Here is a 20,519-nt window from a genome sequence, read left to right on the forward strand (position 1 = left end):
AGTTCGTTGATGATCGAATAACTCAGTTTCTTTATTACAGAGGGCACGTAACCCTCTGACCGAACACGCTGAGTTACCGTGCCGGCTACCATCTGAGCAACCCAAGCATGGCTCAGGCCCCGTCGCCAGAGCTTTACTTCTACCAGTACCTCGGCTCCTACTTTCATATCACATAAGCACACACTGCGCTGCAGAGTGAAAATCTCATTCTGGACACGTCCCCCAAGCTGTGGCTAAGCCATGTCTCCGCAATATCCTTTCTTTCAGGAGTGCTGGTTCTACAAGGTTGGCAGGAGACGAGGTACTGGTATAATTAAAGCTGTGGGGACGGGGAGTGAGTAGTGCTTGGGTAGCTCAGTTGGTAGAGCACTTGCCCGCGAAAGGCAAAGGTCCCGAGTTCGAGTCTCGGTCCGGCACACAGTTTTAATCTGCAGGAAAGTTTCGTTATAGAAGACGTCTCTAGGCACCTTTGAGGAAAAATTTCAAACTTCCACGTTGCAATGGAGAAAAATGGTTCAAATGGCTCTGAGCACTATGGGACTTAACTGCTGAGGTCATCAGTCCCCTAGAACATAGAACTACTTAAACCTAACTAACCTAAGGACTTCACACACATCCATGCCCGAGGTAGTATTTTAACCTGCGACCGTAGCGGTCGCGAATCTCCAGACTGTAGCGCCTAGAACCGCTCGGCCACGCAGTGGGGGTAATTGCGGGGTATCGAAAAAGTGACCATTTAATAGTGTTGCGCCATGTGCTGCGACTGCACGGCGCAAGCTACTGACCTGCGGCGAGGTCTACGCTGGTGGGGCGGAACCCGCGCCGGCCGGCAGTGTAGGAGACGCCGAGTCGGCGGCCGGAGGCGGCGTCGGTGTACTGGTAGCGGCCGCGCACCTCGTTGCCGGCGTCCGCCTCGACGGCGTGGCTGTGCGCCGCCGCGTCGCCCGTGTCGTAGCCGAACAGGTAGCCGCCGGCCGCCTTCTGCAGGTAGTACTCGGCGCGCCGGCTCGCCGGGATGCCCGGCACGTGGTGGTAGCCGGGGGACGCCGCCGCTACGGCCATCAGCGCCAACGCCGGCACCTGCAGCGAGACCGCAAGCCGTTAACAGCTGCCTCAGTGCGCGTGGCAAATGATGACGGTAGTTTTAGTACCTGTTGTTGTGGTCTTCAGTCCTGAGACTGGTTTGATGCAGCTCTCCATGCTACTCTATCCTGTGCAAGCTTCTTCATCTCCCAGTACCTACTGCAGCCTACATCCTTCTGAATCTGCTGAGTTTATTCACCTCTTGGTCTCCCTCTACGATTTTAACCCTCCACGCTGCCCTCTAATACTAAATTGGTGATCCCTCGACGTCTCAGAACATGTCCTACCACCCGATCCCTTCTTCTAGTCAAGTTGTCCAGCAAGCTCCTCCACAACTTTATTCAATACTTCCTCATTAGTTATGTGATCTACCCATCTAATCTTCATACAGTAAAGCTGCATGCCCTCGGGAAAAATTACGGCCGTAGTTTCCTCTTGCTTTCAGCAGTTCGCAGTACCAGAACAGTAAGGCCATTTTGGTTAGTGTTACAAGGCCAGATCAGTCAATCATCCAGCCTGTTGCCCCACAAATACTGAAAAAGCTACTGCCCGCCTACAGGAACCACACCTTTGTCTGGCCTCTCAACACATACCCCTCCGTTGTGGTTGCACCTACGGTACGGCTATCTGTATCGTTTAGGCACGCAAGCCACCCCACCAACGGCAATGTCCATGGTTCATGGAGAGGGGTGTGTGGTTCGCAGATACAAAATCAATTTCCGTCCCTGAGGATGCACTACACTGCAGCAGAGCTCCCTCTCAGTCCGAATTTCATACCTTCTGGGGGAGGGGGGGCGGGGGGGAAGGCTGACAGCAGCTTAGTACGCCGCTCTTCAGCCTACAGAAGTGTTAAAAACATAATAATAAGATAATAAATAATAAATGCAGGCGATAAAAATAGTGACTTTTAAAATGTGAAATGGTGCAAAATTGTGGTAGTTAAAATGTAAAATAAGAGTTGGTCATGCTAATTAAAAACAGGGTAAGCAGACAGGTACAATAGTAGTCAGACAATAAAGAAAATGCACGGCGACAGACTGGCTTCTCTTCGCAAGAGATTAAAAAAAAATCGCCCCCAGCGACAGTATGGTTTTTATTTGCTGCACTTCTGAAAAGACGCACAACACTTACAGCTCATTTAAAACACTGCACTAAATGTTAGTAAGGAGATGACACATCACCACCTAGGGCTGATGGGGGGAGGGAGGGAGGGAGGAGAGGAAAAAGCAAAAGGGGGTGGAGGAAGGAGCCGAAGGAGTGAGAGGACTCATAAGGGGGGGGGGGGGGAGGGGGCAAGGCAGAGAACGAGATTGCAAATGGACTCATGGGGGACAGGGGAGTCAGAGAGAGGGTAGGTGGGGAATAGAGAAAAAGAGGATGGAAGGGGGGGGGAAGAGAAGAAGGAGCCCAGGAAAAGGACAGAGGTAGGGAGGGGGAGGCGAGGAGCAGAGATGATAGGGGGGATGTTTCAATGAAAGTGGGAGGTGTACCAAAATTGGAATCTCACACTACGATCAAGAACGAGAACAACCAAAGAGTTCCAGAGCTAGCGATAAGAGTCCAAGCAGACCCATTACGATAATCGAAAAAAGAAACAGAAATGTCGTCTTTACCGCCGATGTATTGAGAAAAACAATTGGGTTCTGCACCACTAGTCATTAAAATAGCATTGTGCGTATACAGTAGTGGACAACTGAGTAGAACCACATCTGTGATTATTGCTGGTATTGGTGTGATAAAGTTGACATTTCGCGATTTGTAGCTGGTTCCCTCCAATCAGGTTGCTCAACTTCACGCGGAACCGTTCACTGTTGCCAAACTACCACAACAATTACTTCACTTCCAATTCCTTATTCTTTCTTTCTTTCTTGATGTGTTTGGCTCCCGGAACCTAGGTCTGTCCGTTTCATTTCCTATTTCATCACACATTGAAACCACATCAAACACACACACACACACACACATATATATATATATTGTGTGTGTGTGTGTGTGTGTGTGTGTGTGTGTGTGTGTGTGTGTGTGTGTGTGTAAGTACGCACAGCGATGCTAACAAAATACACACCACTACTAGATCCTTCCACGCAAGACGCTATTCAGCGTCGTTTATACAGCTATTATAATCAAAGAGATCGGCTTATATTAGAGAAGCTTCACACGACATAGCATGAAGCCGAATTTTTGAAGGCTGTCAATTAGTCGTGGCGACGCAGGCACCACTCTCATAAATACAAGAGCATTTGCACTGAAATGGAGTAGCGTAGTGATCTCTGTACGAACGTGACTTGAGTAGGTCCAAAGTTAGAATCTCGTCCAACGCAGCTAAATTTTATATTTTTCTAAATCTTGTAAGAAAACTTTGATTATAATTTCTCTTAAGTTAACTTACTTAAATACGATTTCTTTATTTCTAATACTTCGCTGCGTCATTTTCATAAACGTATAGACGTTTCTCTTTGCTCTTACTTTCCAATCTTTTTTTTCGTTTGGAAACTGCTTGTGTCGCGTATAATATGCAACAAATTGCAAACCGGAACTGCTCATCAGCTTTTAACGCGGCATCCCACGTCACCATTGTGAGGGTAGTTTCAGGAAACCATTGACAGGGATAATTACAGTTTTCTTTTGCCGCTAAAAATGAAATGCTGCTGTGGAAGATGGCTATGCAAACAAACACATGGTGAAATTTTTCTATCTTGGGTTTGCTCGTAAAGATTAGCCATAAATGCTTGAACCAAACAATTGTGAGTTTAGGTCTGCCGCAGATTGTTGATCACAGTTTTCTCGGTGACCTTGCGCATCACGAGGCTGTGGTAAGGTTAGAACACGTGTTTAAATTAACGGCTACGAAATCCGCCGTCTGCTGCAGTTCACTCATTGGTCATTTAAAATCTCCTATCGACTGAGCATCTTCCGATTCTGTCATACGTCGCGTTAGCCGCTTCCAACATTGCTCCGCGTTACACGTGAGCAGCATTTGTGAACAGATCCGCCGTGTTTGTATGTCGCCTACAACCAGCTGTAGCCGGGAGCGGATGTGACGACAATGTGGCGGCAAGTGACGGACGTCAGCTGTCAAGTCATTCTAATCGGACTGTAGCAGCGGCCTTTTCGGGAAGTTGTACGTAATCTTCACTACTAAATGCCTGTTTTTTTTTTCCTTGTAGACTTTTTAATGGTTCAAATGGCTCTGAGCACTATGGCACTTAACATCTGTGGTCATCAGTCCCCTAGAACTTAGAACTACTTAAATCTATCTAACCTAAGGTCATCACACACATCCATGCCCGAGGCAGGATTCAAACCTGCGACCGTAGCGGTCACGCGGTTCCAGACTGAAGCGCACAGCCACACCGGCCGGCAGACTTTTTAATGTTAACGCTGAAAGCTTCTCCGATGATGACGTTCTGGGAGCAGAGTTTTGAAGTGAAACATTATCTGCTACGGAACAGGTAAGTAGTTAATTCGATGAAGCACATTTTTCAGTGTGATTCAATGTTCATGGGATGAACGTGATGTGAATACTAATTTTCCGACGCCACGTTTTGTTCAGTTTTGCACTCTGGGACCAAAATGGGTAGAGCAGACAGAGAGGAAAAATTAAATAATTAAAACCACAAGGCAAAGCCTCACTAGAGGTTAGTGAGACATTTCCAGAGTATGTCCCTTAAGTTAAGGTAGGCCAAGGCAATCTTTTCAATTTGTACTACCGAAAAATTTCGAGAACCACAGGATGAGTTGGTAGCTGTTTCTGGGACTACGGAACTTTCTCAATTTGTACTACCGAAAAATTTCGAGAACCACAGGATGAGTTGGTAGCTGTTTCTGGGACTACGGAAATGGCATCCGGCGAACTAACTGCGGCTGCTGGAACTTACGGTACGCCTCTGTCATTCTGTGTCACCAAAGCTTCCAGTGCCTTCTCCAAAGGCTGGCTTGATGGACAATACAAGCAACCACGAAAAACGGTAATACTGACCTCCACTCCAATGAAACGTTATTTCGTACCTGAAGAAAAAGCAGGAAAGATAATGAAGAAAATAAAAGTAAAGAACGAAAACTTTTTAGGGGGAAGAACCAAAGGGCCAAGCAGTAAAGAAGACACAGAAGCAGAAAAAAATCAGTTCGAAAGACTAGACGGGCTTACACAAATAGAAGAAAAACAAGATTTTTCGACTTCATCATCTGAGGAGGGCAGAGATGGAGCAATCATGTTTTGAAAAATCTGTATTCAATTTCATTGTCGGAGGAGGGATAGAGCCAGATTGTACCTTGTCGCGTCTGGACTCTTAATAACGTTTTTCTTTATTTTTTATTTTTTTTACGAGGACCAGTTACTGCGAACTTTGTCTACATTGCTATCAAATTTTGAAAATTTGTTCTTTACCAAAAACCAGTTTTGGTATTAAAAACATATTTATGGTATCCCGTGGTGGTATTTTCAATGATTTATATGTTTTAATATATTTTTTGCATGAGAACAAAATATTTTTCTTGTGTTCTAGTTTTTTCAGTCATATAAATGGTTAACCTATTTTCCACATGGGTGGTGCGACACTGGGTATTTTATTTTTGTGTTGAGGTGGTTTATTACAAGCTGCAACCGGACTAGTATAATGTTATTCAATATATAAGACGTGTGATTAACCGTATTTGGGACACTCACTAATCACTGAAAATAATTCATCAGAATTAAACATTAAGGTACACGGTTTTAACCTACTTTTGCCCTATAGTAGGAGAAATATATGATAAATTTGCGTGTATTTTTGAGGTAAAGGATGCGAAATTCAGTACCCACAACTGCAACAACGTCTTACCCGCATTGGGAGGATATGACCTTGGATGACCGATACCGGTACATCACTTCATGCTGCTTTGATTCTAAATCAGTGGCCATCAGTCGCAGCGCCTGGCGACTGGTGGTTTGCCAGACTCGCGCCTGAACATCACCACACGTTCTCAGTGGGTGAGAGATGTGGAAAACGAGCTGAAAACACACATCCTCTGCGTAGAGGCAGGCCGGGTGAGCACAAGCAATAGCTAGACTTGTGATATGTTGTTGAATTCGAACTCGAGTTACGTGGTTTGCTGTACGATCATGCACGGGTTAGCAGACAATATGTCTGCCATCTAGTGCGCTAATAGCAGGAGGAGCAACTTACACGGGCGCTTAAGGCCGAGGCTATCAGCGGTGCTCTACCCCAAGGGGTGCTGTGTCCTACTTGACGTTAATGGCCTTCCCGAACCCGTCGATTCCATACTCAAATGGAACTCGGGGGATCCCGTTAAACACAAAAACCATTATTGCTAAGCAATGCACTGCACTCACTATAGCCCACGATCCTGCTGCTGTCGAATTCCGAGAAGTGCTAATATACTCTTTCGTACATCTTACACGAGGCACAACACGCTCTTCCCAAAACATCCATCAATCGGACGCGATTTCTCAATGAGAAACCCGCATCATTGTGTTCCTGGAGGAATGGTCAGTATTCATTGATATGGTGAGAACGACGATTCTTAGATAAAAAGTCTAGTAAAAATGAACTCTAAACTGCATACCTTAACAGCTATCAACACTTCTACATCTTCGATACTGTGAAACAAATCTCTTGAACTGAATAAGTTCTCATGTATCTTAAGGTATACATTTTAGAGCCTATGCTTACTTCACGAAAGATAATTCCTGTCATATCCCAGAATATTGGCCATAGTCCGAGACACCCTGTATACGCAATGTAGATGGTGTTACTCTTACTTGGTTTATGCGGTTGTGTTGAGACGTTAATAATTCGTATATCCCAATATTTAGTATACTTCGGCCAGTCTGACCTTTGCTACAAACAGTTTTCATGGTGTAACTTTAACGCTCAGCACTGTACGTTGCATCGAGCTGACGTCGCCCCGAACTCCAGCATCTAAACAGTGTCTACACGCTTCGCACTAGGCTGCAATCGCGGCGGACACTATGTTCCAGGCGATCGGCCCCAACCTTTTAGAACAGTGAGTTAATTTCAGTTCCTCGTCACTTCTTCTACATAACAGTAATGGTATACCCTAAATAGCGTCCATCACACATTCTGTGGGGGCACAGATTTCAGTGTAAGTACACCGTACTGGGAGAGGACTGGGAAACATGTGGGTATCTCGCCGTAAGAACAAGCGATTTGAACCCAGCTTCTAGTTCAGAGAGTATTGTATTGGCAGGATTCTCGTCACTCATGTAAAGAACTAATATCACGAATACTTCTGGCAAATCTCTTGTGATCGCGCACGATTCTGCAGTAGGTTCAAATGGTTCAAATGGCTCTGAGCACTATGGGACTTAATATCTGAGGTAATCAGTCCCCTAGAACTTAGAAAAGAGAAATATAGCAGTACAATTCCCCACCGATTTCCACAGCGCTTTGTGAAACACTATGAAAAGCGCTGTTATCACAGAAAACCATTCTCACAGAATTCCGAGAGATCGCGTTCCAAAATTAAGCTACATACAGTCTGCTTCTCCCTTCATTTCACTTAGTACCCACGACTCTAAAATTAGACTCTGGTTCATGCTGCGGAATACGGACTACTTTACTTCCCGGGTACCATTCACAAATGAAATACGAAGAGGAGACTTCATCAGGGTTGGTGATAGGGGTTTTATAACTGGTACATTTTGTTCATTTCGTCGAACACCGAACGGTTACCTTCAGAGTACAGCTGTAAATGTGGATTTGGTCTTATATTATGAAATTTCATACGACCAAATAATCACCTGCTGGTGCCAGAACGAGACGTTAATGGTCGTAAGATAACTTCTGATGAAACTGGATTCAAGTTAAGAGTCACTGCATAAATAAACTAATCAAGAAGCTCATTTCACCCTGTTTAGCGCACATTAATATTTCTCAATATGTTGACCTGCTCGTTTACTTGCATTTATTCAGTCCCCGTTTTCTTAAGATATTATATTTGCATCAGAAGTAAATAAGATGTTCGTTCAACAGAAAGGAGCAGTAAGATGCCTGAATCCCTACACTTGTCTCCCAGTACATTTATCCCACAAAGGCATTTGTTGATGATGATACAAAATTGTTTTAACTGAACAGGTTTTTTCTCTGTCACAAAACAATACCGGAAGGTCTTTTGCATATAGATTTTGCTTCACTGTCTAACATAACTAAGTCAGAGTAGTCACATACTAAGGGAAAGAGCATACGTGAGAAAATGTAGCTGCATCGCCGTTCTAGGCAATGTAGTGATGTACATGATCTTCCATTGGCTTCTCTAGCAAGTTATAAAGTGTCAAACGTGTGTCTGTGTCGTATAGGTAACACTGATGAGTGCTGATACAATCTAGTGTTGGATTCGTATTGTTATGGATGAAGGGAAAGGTGAGCATGAAACCCCGATACCGGCACATAGCATACGCGTCGCGAACTGCACCAAGAGGCTCCCTGTCCCCATCCGACAGTTCACTATTAACAGTGTCACAGGCCCTCACCTCACGAGAAACTGCAAAATGGTTTCGAATTTAATGCACGACACGTCACAAACAGTGAAAATTTTGCACCACCAGAATTCGAACCGGCTTACCTCAGAGTCGAGACCCACGTGCCAGGTGTGCAGTACGGTTGTGGGTCGTCTAGGATTTAGAGTGAACTTGCAGAATGCACATAGTGTTGTCACAGCCGCTAGTGGAGCCTGCAGTTGTCCGCGACTAACAAACGACCTGGAGGTCGCGTCACAGTCCCAGCTACTCGTATCAGCCCGTAGCCCGCCTGACCTTGCCCCACTGCCCTCCGCACACTGTGGCGTCACAGGGCATTGTTGCGCGACCGGTTGCGGCTGCGGCTGGGACGTCTCTCTACAGCGCTACCACCTGCCTGGCTGCCAGCTTGGCGGCTGACAGTACCGTTCCCGACTCTCATTTAGCTTTCACTACGGATCGGCCGTCCTGACCCAACTACCCACTCTTTCTCTGTGGGCTTCTTCACGAGCCATGGCTGATTCCACCTTCAATTCCAGCGTAGCGTGAGGAAATACTCATCCCGTTTCGTAGCTCGTACTAAAATGTTAATATAAGCCCGACGGTTAGTTTGAACACCGAAGGCTTTACTGGCACTGTGCTTCGGCAAGGGTACAACTTTGCCTTCCTCCGACTTTGCAACAGACGTACCCAGCCAGCTGTTTGGGAAGCTGCACTTTCATGTTGATTCGAAAGCACGCTGCAATTCGAAACTGTTCACACACATGAATCAGTGATAGATTTGAAAGAAGCAGTAAGTGAAAGGATAAAACCTTAGGACATGCGGGGTATCGAACCCCAGATTTTTTGTTTTTTAATTTGCACATGAACACTGAGTCAGTCACGTGTCACTCACTAACAACGCGAGTGACTGGTCACAATAAAATAGCGTTTTACAAAATATAAAGAGAAAACTAAACCGTAAAACACTGCCCTCATCCTTGTATTGATAAATCAATAATTTTCAAATTATTTTCTGATTATTTAGAAGATTTCACGACGATCATAAAGGTGAAATGAATACATCGATGCTCTTCTGGAAGAATGAATACCAGTACCTACTCCAAAGAACCGCCTTTTCACACTTTCATAAGTAAGACGAAATGGTTTATTCGGCTATAAATTCAAATCAGGTTAATGTAGCAAGACGTACAATGGTAGATGTAAGTCACGAACTAATGTTTCATTGTACGTAATATTGAGTCACATTTGAATACTAGCATTTATATTCGACCATGGCAAGCATCCATTTTCTAGTTGCAAATAGTGATAAAGCTGTCGTCACTGTTTGGAACTTGGTAATCTTTCCTTGTCATCTGAAACCTGTCGTCAGTAAATTGTAATATTCAAAAGAGTTGTATACTGCACAATAAATTCTTACCACTTGCTGTTACTCCCTGCCACCTTGGCAAATATTATCAATTTTAAGATGCTATTGGTTGCAAGTGTAATCTTTCTACAGGAAAAAATAGACCTGTACGTTGGATTTACGTACGTTACTTAAGACAGTGCGCTGTTTACTTTGGATGGCAAAAGAACTGTAACCATGCGCCGTAGCTGAAACGCCTGAAGCATATTCGTCTGTTCGTGACAGAGTGTAACAAGTTGGGTACCACAACCAAGTCAAAACAAAATTAGAAATGTGTCCCATCAGCCATATCTTCTGTGCATTATCTGATAATCTAGATTAAAGCACTAGACTTTCCTATTAGCTACATGACAGGTATTAGTGTTAATTCTGAAGCTACGTGTCCACCAGACAGGTATGTGTTTGTTCTTGCTGATGTAGAAAGCAGCAATTTTCTTTAAGAAGATCAATTCAGTTAGATTTTGTCCATTATAAATTGTTTCTTGAAAGTCAGCCGAATGTACAAGTTCTTCCAATTTCACCACTAGCTACATATAAAAATCGATAGTTAACTAAATTGCGCGTTTTTATGTATTTCAATAAGGTCAACAAAACAAAGCAAAACTTAACACATCTAAGACAATACGTAAAAGTGGCGTAGTACACAGAGAAAACACACTTGAAAATGGGAATCATTTCCCGAAACGCGTCGTGTAAACTATGAAAAAAAGAAAATCGTGACTGGTAGCAGGAAAGTTTATATATAAATGCTGTTAGATAATATTAAGCTTCCATTACCGTATAAACAACAACTATTTAATTTAACTAACCAGTCAACAATTTTTTACGACGAGCGTGTTGTCCTTGTAATTTATCAAGTAAAATTTAGAAAGTGTTAGTGCAAACAGTATTAGACAGTAAACTGACACCCTACGGATATTACAGTGTATATAAGAAATTTTTATAATTTTCTTACCTTTTGTTAACGGATAAATAAACTCGTTCCATACCTCCGATGTTTTTCCTTATCCACCTAATCCACGAAACGTGAAAAATAAATGAATGAATTAATTACGATTGTTCGTTGTGTCCAAATATTAACTGTGAGAATTCTGATCCTCACAGAATACACAGCCACCATTGTACTGCGCATACACTCAGTTTGACAGTAACATCCGACTGACAGTTCGGAGCTCAGGTTCACTACCTCAGAATATGGCGAACTGTCTCACCACGTGGAATTAAAGTTGTACAAAATATAGTGAAATTAATGCCCCGAGATAAGGAACCATCCTAATATCGTAGCAAGTGTTCAAAGTAATGATAATCAGTCGAAGTATATGCATTACATTGGCGCGTATTGTTTCTCACACCTCTCCCACGGGCCCAGGTGTTTTTTTTTTTTTTTTTTTTTTTTTTTTTTTTTTTTTTTTTTTTTTTTTGCACAAGGGACAGGTTGTTAAGAGCCTAACAATAAGTTTCTCTTTAGTTTTTACTGGCTGTTCATACATCGACGACATCACGTAACCTCATAGGAAAACCAACACTATGAAAACATCACAGATAATGATGTATTGCCGTTCAAGGTGTCATCACCGACGTCAATGCAGCATACGAATATTTATTACGAAAAAGGTTTATAAACTCCTTCCTCAGACCCATCCCTTATTCAAGTCGATGTTCCACTTGAAATTCTAATTTCCCACTTCGTGAGTTCGAAAAACCCAGTTTACGATATTTTTTGTTCATATGATTTTTATCCTAATCGTATGAGGTTTTCTGAAGAGAACATAGTTCTCTTTTCAGAATCGACCCCGCTGTGTAGTAACCAGAAAAAGTTTTTGCTAAATGTAATACATCAACTGAATCAAGAAAAATCAAGCGTAGACAGATGTCCAGCATGCCGCTGTGGCCCAGCGGTTCAGTCCGGAACCGCGCTGCTGCTGCGATCGCAGATTCGAATCCTGCCTCGGGCATGGATGTGAGTGATGTCCTTAAGTTAGTTAGGTTTAAGTAGTTCTAAGTCTAGAGGACTGATGACCTCAGGTGTTAAGTCCCATAGTGCTGCGAGCCATTTGAACCATTTTTTGACAGATGTCCATTGTAGAGTTGACCTACTATCGCTGAGCGTTTTAGTTACGTCGGGCATGAAGTTACATGTAGAGCAGAATGATACTGCCAATCTTTCTTAAGAAATAAAACTGTTTATAAATTTCCAGTACGACGAGACTTGGTTTTTGATTCGAAAGGAAAGTTTACAGAAGCGAGTGCCTTACGTCGAGTGCCTGTGTGCTGCGTCCAAAAGTAAATTATTCGGATTAACAAACGCTCCTCAGATAATGTTTCTATCATTAAAGTAAGCACAGTTTATAACGACATGAGAACATCCAACGATTCATGCTGGCTCAAATTATCTATAAGTAAACCGAAAGCCGGAAGCACAACATGCTCCTTGGCGTTCGTCTCGGCTGAGGAGGCTTAGAAGGGAAGGCAGGTGTTAGCAAAGAAGCTCGTTTAGCAGCAGCTCGCAGTGGCTATTTCACTGCCACTGTCACTGCTGACAAAGAAAAGCTGCAAGAAGAGCGCCTGGGTCGAGGCTCTGCGGCGTGACTAAAAACATCCCCAAGCAGCTGTTAGGAGTTCCCATTCCACTGTTGTTCCACCTAAGCCATAAGTTTGCTATTTGACTTTCTTATTACTAGAGCCTGCATACTTACGGAATTTCAGTTTGTTTCTTTCACTCTTAAGTACCTGAAAAGTGTAAATGTTCACGAATTATGTTAACCGGATTGAGATATTTCATTTTATCACTATTTATATACACTCCTGGAAATTGAAATAAGAACACCGTGAATTCATTGTCCCAGGAAGGGGAAACTTTATTGACACATTCCTGGGGTCAGATACATCACATGATCACACTGACAGAACCACAGGCACATAGACACAGGCAACAGAGCATGCACAATGTCGGCACTAGTACAGTGTATATCCACCTTTCACAGCAATGCAGGCTGCTATTCTCCCATGGAGACGATCGTAGAGATGCTGGATGTAGTCTTGTGGAACGGCTTGCCATGCCATTTCCCGTGGCGCCTCAGTTGGACCAGCGTTCGTGCTGGACGTGCAGACCGCGTGAGACGACGCTTCATCCAGTCCCAAACATGCTCAATGGGGGACAGATCCGGAGATCTTGCAGGCCAGGGTAGTTGACTTACACCTTCTAGAGCACGTTGGGCGGCACGGGATACATGCGGACGTGCATTGTCCTGTTGGAACAGCAAGTTCCCTTGCCGGTCTAGGAATGGTAGAACGATGGGTTTGATGACGGTTTGGATGTACCGTGCACTGTTCAGTGTCCCCTCGACGATCACCAGAGGTGTACGTCCAGTGTAGGAGATCGCTCCCCACACCATGATGCCGGGTGTTGGCCCTGTGTGCCTCGGTCGTATGCAGTCCTGATTGTGGCGCTCAACTGCACGGCGCAAACAACCATACGACCATCATTGGCACCAAGGCAGAAGCGACTCTCATCGCTGAAGACGACACGTCTCCATTCGTCCCTCCATTCACGCCTGTCGCGACACCACTGGAGACGGGCTGCATGATGTTGGGGCGTGAGCGGAAGCCGGCGTAACGGTGTGCGGGACCGTAGCCCAGCTTCATGGAGACGGTTGCGAATGGTCCTCGCCGATACCCCAGGAGCAACAGTGTCCCTAATTTGCTGGGAAGTGGCGGTGCGGTCCCCTACGGCACTGCGTAGGATCCTACGGTCTCGGCGTGCATCCGTGCGTCGCTGCGGTCCGGTCCGGTCCCAGGTCGACGGGCACGTGCACCTTCCGCCGACCACTGGCGACAACATCGATGTACTGTGGAGACCTCACGCCTAACGTGTTGAGCAATTCGGCGGTACGTCCACCCGGCCTCCCGCATGCCCACTATACGCCCTCGCTCAAAGTCCGTCAACTGCACATACGGTTCGCGTCCACGCTGTCGCGGCATGCTACCAGTGTCAAAGACTGCGATGGAGCTCCGGATGCCACGGCAAACTGGCTGACACTGACGGCGGCGGTGCACAAATGCTGCGCAGCTAGCGCTATTCGACGGCCAACACCGCGGTTCCTGGTGTGTCCCCTGTGCCGTGCGTGTGATCATTGCTTGTACAGCCCTCTCGCAGTGTCCGGAGCAAGTATGGTGGGTCTGACACACCGGTGTCAATGTGTTCTTTTTTCCATTTCCAGGAGTGTATTTTTTACTTTTAACTAGACGAGGTGTGCCCATAGAACTACATGCCTATTGCTCTAAATCACTGTCAGAGTCAAGGTACTCCCGATGTCTATCCCTACAAAATCTTATGTGAATTTTCCATTGATGGAAAAAGGGCTAGAATTCTTCCGCTGAGAGCTCCTTGACGGCACCTGCCGCTATTTCTTTCACTGCTTCGAGGGACGGAAATCGTGGCCCCTGTATGTGTATAGTATAGCACAGCACAAGCCCGTGACGGAGTATAGGCTTGACAGAACTTACAGTTTAGCCTTTATCCACGTGGCACTAGGAGGGGGAGGGCAACGCGCCCATCGCTCCGACAGCCTTTCGTTCCCGAGAGACACCCCCGATACCAGTTTTAGACTTGTATGAATGGACCTGGAACCCTTCTGCAAAGACAGGAACGAGGAGAGGTTCCTGCCCCTACCCAAGATTGAACCTGGAACTGCCAAGGCAGAAGTCTGCTGCTGTACCTGATAGACAACCACGCCCATACACATACATGTAGGGTGTTAGGGATATAAGTGCAGATATCTTTATTGGTGGTTGAGGGTGGTGTACTAAACAAAACTTCATCAATATGTATTTCATTTGCAGAATAGTAACTACACGAGCAGTACTTAATGCTTATGTTCTCCTATCAGTAGATCAGAGTTCGATGTGTGGACGCTTTGATGCAAAACGATTAGTTTCTGCTGACAGGCTGTCAGGCGTTGTCCACTCAGTGATGCGGTTACGACCTGACAGGCGCTGTCCTCTTGGTGGAGCAACAATTAAGACGATTAAAAAAAAAAACAGGCTGTAAAATATGTGACGCACCTGCGGGAAGACGTTTAGAGGCAGAGGAAAAACAACTACCACACTGAAGTGGGTACATCATTCTAACGTACGAATGATCACAATATCAGCACTTTTATATATATATATATATATATATATATATATATATATATATATATATATATATATACTGAAGCCCCAAAGAAACGAAACTGGTATAGGCATGTGTATTCAATCGCGGAGATATGTAAGCAGGCAGAATACAGCGCTGCGGTCGGCAACGCCTACCGCAGATTTTAGTTCGGTTCCTGCTGCTACAATGCCATGTTATCAAGATAGGATGGCAGGTTCTCAAGATTTAAGTGAGTGTGGACATGGTGTTACTGTCTGCGCATGAGCGGCGGCACACAGCATCTCCGAGGTGGTGATGAAATGGGGAGTTCCCCATTCGACCATTTCACGAGTGTACCGTGAATATCAGGAATCCGGTAAAACGTCAAAACTCCGGCATCACTATGGCCCGGAAAAGATCCTGCAAGAACGGGACCAACGACGACTGAAGAGCATTGTTAAACGTGACAGAAATGCAACCTTTCCGCAAAAAGCTGCAGATTTCAGTGCTGGGCCATCGACAAGTGTCAGCGTGCGAACCAATGAACGAAAACCGCCGATACGAACTTTCGGAGCCGAAGGCTCTCTCGTGTGCCTTTGATGATTGCACGACACAAAGCTTTACACCACCCCTGATCCTGTCAACTCCGACATTGGACTGTTGATGACTGGAAAGACGTTGCCTGGTCGGACGAGTCTCGTTTGAAATTGTATCGAGCGGAAGGACGTGTACGGGTATGGAGACAACCTCATGAATCGATGGACCCTCCATGTCAGCAGGCGACTGTTAAAGCTGGTAGAGACTCTTTAATGGTGTGGGGCGTTTGCATTTGGAGTGTTGTAGGACCCCAGATACATCTACATATGACTCCGACATGTGACACGTACGTAAGCATCCTGTGTGATCACTTGCATCCATTCATGTCCATTGTGTATTCCGACGGACTTCAGCAGTGCAGCAGGACAATGCGATACCGCACACGTCCAGAATAGCTACAGAGTGGCTCTTCTGAGTGTAAACAATTTCGCAGGCTACCAAACTCCTCAGACATGAACATTATTCAGGATTTCTGGGATGCCTTCAGTGTGCTACTCAGAAGAGATCTCCACCCCCTCCCCCCTTACTCTTCGGGATTTATCGACAGCCATGCAGGATTTATGGTGTCAGCTCCCTCCAACACGACTTGGAACATTCGTCGACGCGTTGTGGCAATTCTGTGTGCTCGCAAGGGACCTACAACATATTATGCTGGTGTACTAATTTCTTTGGCTCTTCAGTGTATATTCGAGACGTATATGGAAGGTAAGTTCCGATCGGTCGTGAAATGGAAATCGCAATGAAAATCAAAACTGTTTTATCTGCGGTAGTTAGCTACACCTTCCCGCTTCGATTTAGACTTTTGTCGTAGCGTTGTGGTAACTTTCCAATACGCTCGTCATCGAACGCAGCCGTCAATGTTTTCCGTCAATTCCTTACGCTCGCTCACAGTTCGTTGTCTCTGCCAGAAAGGTTATCTTCATAGCCAGTGTTTCATGTGAGCAGAGATGAAACTCAGGACGAGAAAATTGTTGGTGAGCAAACACTTCCCATCGAAAACGCAGCAGGAGCGTCTTCATTGCCCCTGCAGAGTGCGGCCGAGAATGTGAAGAGCGAAACGCACGACGATTGTGTTACGGGCTGCACCACATTAGGCGAAATCTCTCACCGGACCCTCATGCTTAACGGGAGCCGTTATCTTCTTGTAGGCATCTTTATGTGCTCACTGTACGCCGTCCGCCCCGATAGCTGCCTGGTCAGCGTGACGGATTGCCGTCCTACGGGCCCGGGTTCGATTCCCGGCTGGGTAGGAGATTTTCTCTGCTCAGGGACTGGATGTTGTGTTGGTTGTCTTCATCATCATTTCTTACCCATACGGCGCGCAGGTCGCCCGATGTGGCGTCGAATGTAATAAGACCTGCACCAAGGTGGCCCGCAAGGGGCCTCCCGGCCAATAACGCCAAACGCTCGTTTTCATCACTGTATGCTCAGAATTGAAAAGAGCGACTGCCGCGACCGATGGTCACGAACAGCACAGTGTACAGCGGAAAGTACTTTGTACTTATAATATTAGCAATTTTATGTCCTATTGCATTTGCGCATTGGGCGAGGCCAAGTTGACTGTCTATATGCCTCTGTCAGAGTCCTAACCTGTCTTGCCTTACTCTCGTAACCCGAAAGCGAGTTACAGGACGATGACAGCAGAATTATCGAACAGCATACTATGAACATCGGTTATCTGAATTTATTCGAAGAGATTTCGCACGAATAACGTCGGCTTTCCATCAAAGGTTCCCACAGAAGCAAAAATGTTGCCATATCCAAAGGAACATTCACGATCATCACGTTGCACTTAACTACTGTATGGGAGTGAAAGACGGAAACAGCGGAGCATGTGCCTTCCGCCGCGTGAGCCGTGTCTTGTGGAGAAAGGCGCTGTTTCATCCAGCAGGACCGACCTGGAGGTTAGATCCCGGCGTGCCTACACATTTCACGCTCTCGCCTTAACCTTAAGGCTGTAGATGCTGGCCTGTGTACTGATGTGTTGCGCTTCCTTCGAGACATGGTGCGTTCCTACTCAGCTTCATACGGTAGGCTAGCGTCGGAAGTCCAAATTTGTGAAGAGATTCGGACAAAACATTAATTTTCGTTGATCGTATTTATAAAAGCTAAGAATAGAAAACCGGTGCTATCATCGTGTGCCATAGGTGTAGTGGTTTTCAAGCATGTAAAGATCTTACTTAATGTAATTGGGAATCAGACGTTGGGGGAAAAAATGAAAAACTCTTCTGCTGTTGTTCCACTGACTACTCAAGCAGGTTGCTTTCTAGGACCTACCAAAAAGGTTTTCACCATAAATTAGTCCCACTTCGGCGAGCTGTAAGAGCTCAGTCTACCGCAGCGTCTGACGGTGCATAATTCTCATTTTCGAACTCAATCTTATCCGGGTATTTAGTGTCTCACATGTAATTGAGTTTCGAAATATATTATGCGAATGCGGCTTCGTCTTAAACCACCATGTGGCCTGTAATCTGGTAGAGATTTAGTGGCTGTCCATATTCATATTATACATACGTAATAGCCCCTGAAGCTTTGCTAAGTCACCGTTCACCGTGACGTTGCTTGCAGTGAAGCCTCCTGCCGTTTGTTGGAGCAGCTTACGTTCACCGCTACATCAGGTAACTACCAAGGATCCCGTCTTTCTTCTCCCCCCTCACACAGATGCTAGCTCACTCTCTCGAGATCTCAGCACTTTATAAATCGCGTATTGTCTGCTGTTCATTGTCGGTGACTCTCATTCCAACCACAACGTGAGAAATCAGCCTCGTGGTTCATTTAAGTGTGTTTTAGAATGACAATTACTATAGGAGGGGATCAATGTTTAACACATCAAATTTTGTGTTCCTCGACTGCAATTTACTTTTGCAATAACCTAGCTGGTACGAAATAAACTCCAGTATAGTGCCTATTTGTAAAAGTTAATGATCACCATACATGCTTCATTTGTAATTATTGACTTCATGTTCCTGTTTGTACTGAGGTAGCAAGTATGTTCACAGAACAGCCTTTCTCCTTTTGCGAAATTATCTGTATCAAGCAGCTTAACGAGGGACCAGTCTGCATTACTCACAGACTTTACAAAAATAACTCAGCACCCTGTAACGATACAGTCGCTCTCCACAGGTATTAAAAAGTAAATAAAATATGTTGAGCACTTTGATACATTGCTTTGAGTTTTCTGTGACGAGCGGGACGGGTGACAGGCAGTTCAAGCTACTGCTACACATTGGTGCAGAAACAGCAAACTATCCTCCTGGAGGAAATTAGGGTTGTACAACAAAAATTAAAATGAACGCTTGTTGCTGTCGTGGTCTTCAGTACTGAGACTGATTTGATGCAGCTCACCAGGCTACTCTATCCTGTGCAAGCTTCATCTCCCAGCACCTGTCTCCGACAGAATTACAATGTCATCAGCCAACATCAGAGTTTTTATTTCTTCTGCATGCATTTTAATACCTACTCCGAATTTTTCTTTCGTTTCCTTCACTGCTTGCTCAATATACAGATTGAATAACGTCGGGGAGAGACTACAACCCTGTCTCACTCCCTTCCCAACCACTTCTTCCCTTTCATGACCCTCGGCTCTTATAACTGACATCTGGTTTCTGTACAAATTGTAAATAGCCTTTCACTCCCTGTGTTTTACCTCTGCTATCTTCAGAATTTGAAAGAGAGTATTCCAGTCAACATTGTCAAAAGCTTTCTCTAAGTCTACAAATGCCAGGAACGTAGGTTTACCATTCCTAAATCTTTCTTCTAAGATAAGTCGTAAGGTTAGTATTGTCACACGTGTTGCAATATTTTTACAGAATCCAAAATGATCTTCCCCGAGATCGGCTTCTACCAGTTTTTCCATTCGTCTGTAAATAATTCGCGTTTATATTTTGCAGCTGTGACTTATTAAACTGATAGTCCGGTAATTTTCACATCTGTCAACACCTTCTTTCTTTGGGATTGGAAATATTATATTCTTCTTGAAGTCTGAGCGTATTTCGCCTGTCTCATACATCTTGCTTACCAGATGGTAGAGTTTCATCAGGACTGGCTCTCCCAAGGCTGTCAGTAGTTCGAATGGAATGTTGTCTACTCTGGTGGCCTTGTTTCGACTCAGGTCTTTCAGTGCTCTGTCAAACTCGTTACGCAGTATCGTATCTCCCAATTCTTCTTCATTTACATCCTCTTGCATTTCCATAATATTGTGCTCTAGTTCATCGCCCTTGTACAGACCCTCTGTATACACAATCCACTTTTCTCCTTTCTTTTCTTTGCTATGAACTGGGTTTCCATCTGAGTTCTCGATATTCATACAAGTGGTTATCCTTCCTCCAAAGGTCTCTGTAATTTTCCTGTAGGCGTATCTATCTTACCCCTAGTGAGATAATCCTCTACATCCTTACATTTGTCCTCTATCCATCCATGCTTAGCCATTTTGCACGCTTATTCTAGATAAATTGTTAGTTGAGACTGACACAGAACTGACTGAGACAACGAAACAAGAATTTAACACTAGTAAATACCAAAACGTAACAGCAAAGCTAGGCAGTTGCGGTAGGAGGAGGGGAGGGGGGAGGGGGAAGCGAGCCTAGCAGAATGTACCGTCTGCTCGTAACTATACCTGACATCCGGTAAGCCTACCTATGTGTTTGATAAAGGTCAGTTCCCAGGCAGACTTCCTAAAGTGCTCTTCTGGCTGAGACTTGGTGATATTCATTTCTCATGTAGGCTTGGAGAGTTGAAGACGAAGTGGGTATGTTACTTCACCATGCTCATATTTCTCCTACAGTAGCGCTATGTTTGTGTATATTGTCTCTAGAACA

At 44.9% G+C, this 20,519-nt stretch overlaps 1 protein-coding gene across 1 annotated transcript in view; it reads right to left on the reverse strand.

The window, feature by feature from the left end:
• Positions 1-20,519, reverse strand: part of LOC126284312 (uncharacterized) — a 76,897-nt gene that overhangs the window by 30,871 nt on the left and 25,507 nt on the right. The window contains exon 2 of the mRNA XM_049983146.1: positions 786-1,080. Coding sequence (XP_049839103.1) covers positions 786-1,080 — 295 coding nt within the window. The remainder of the gene's footprint in view (positions 1-785; positions 1,081-20,519) is intronic.

This window comes from Schistocerca gregaria, chromosome 8 (genome assembly GCF_023897955.1).
Source record: "Schistocerca gregaria isolate iqSchGreg1 chromosome 8, iqSchGreg1.2, whole genome shotgun sequence".
NCBI lineage: Eukaryota > Metazoa > Arthropoda > Insecta > Orthoptera > Acrididae > Schistocerca > Schistocerca gregaria.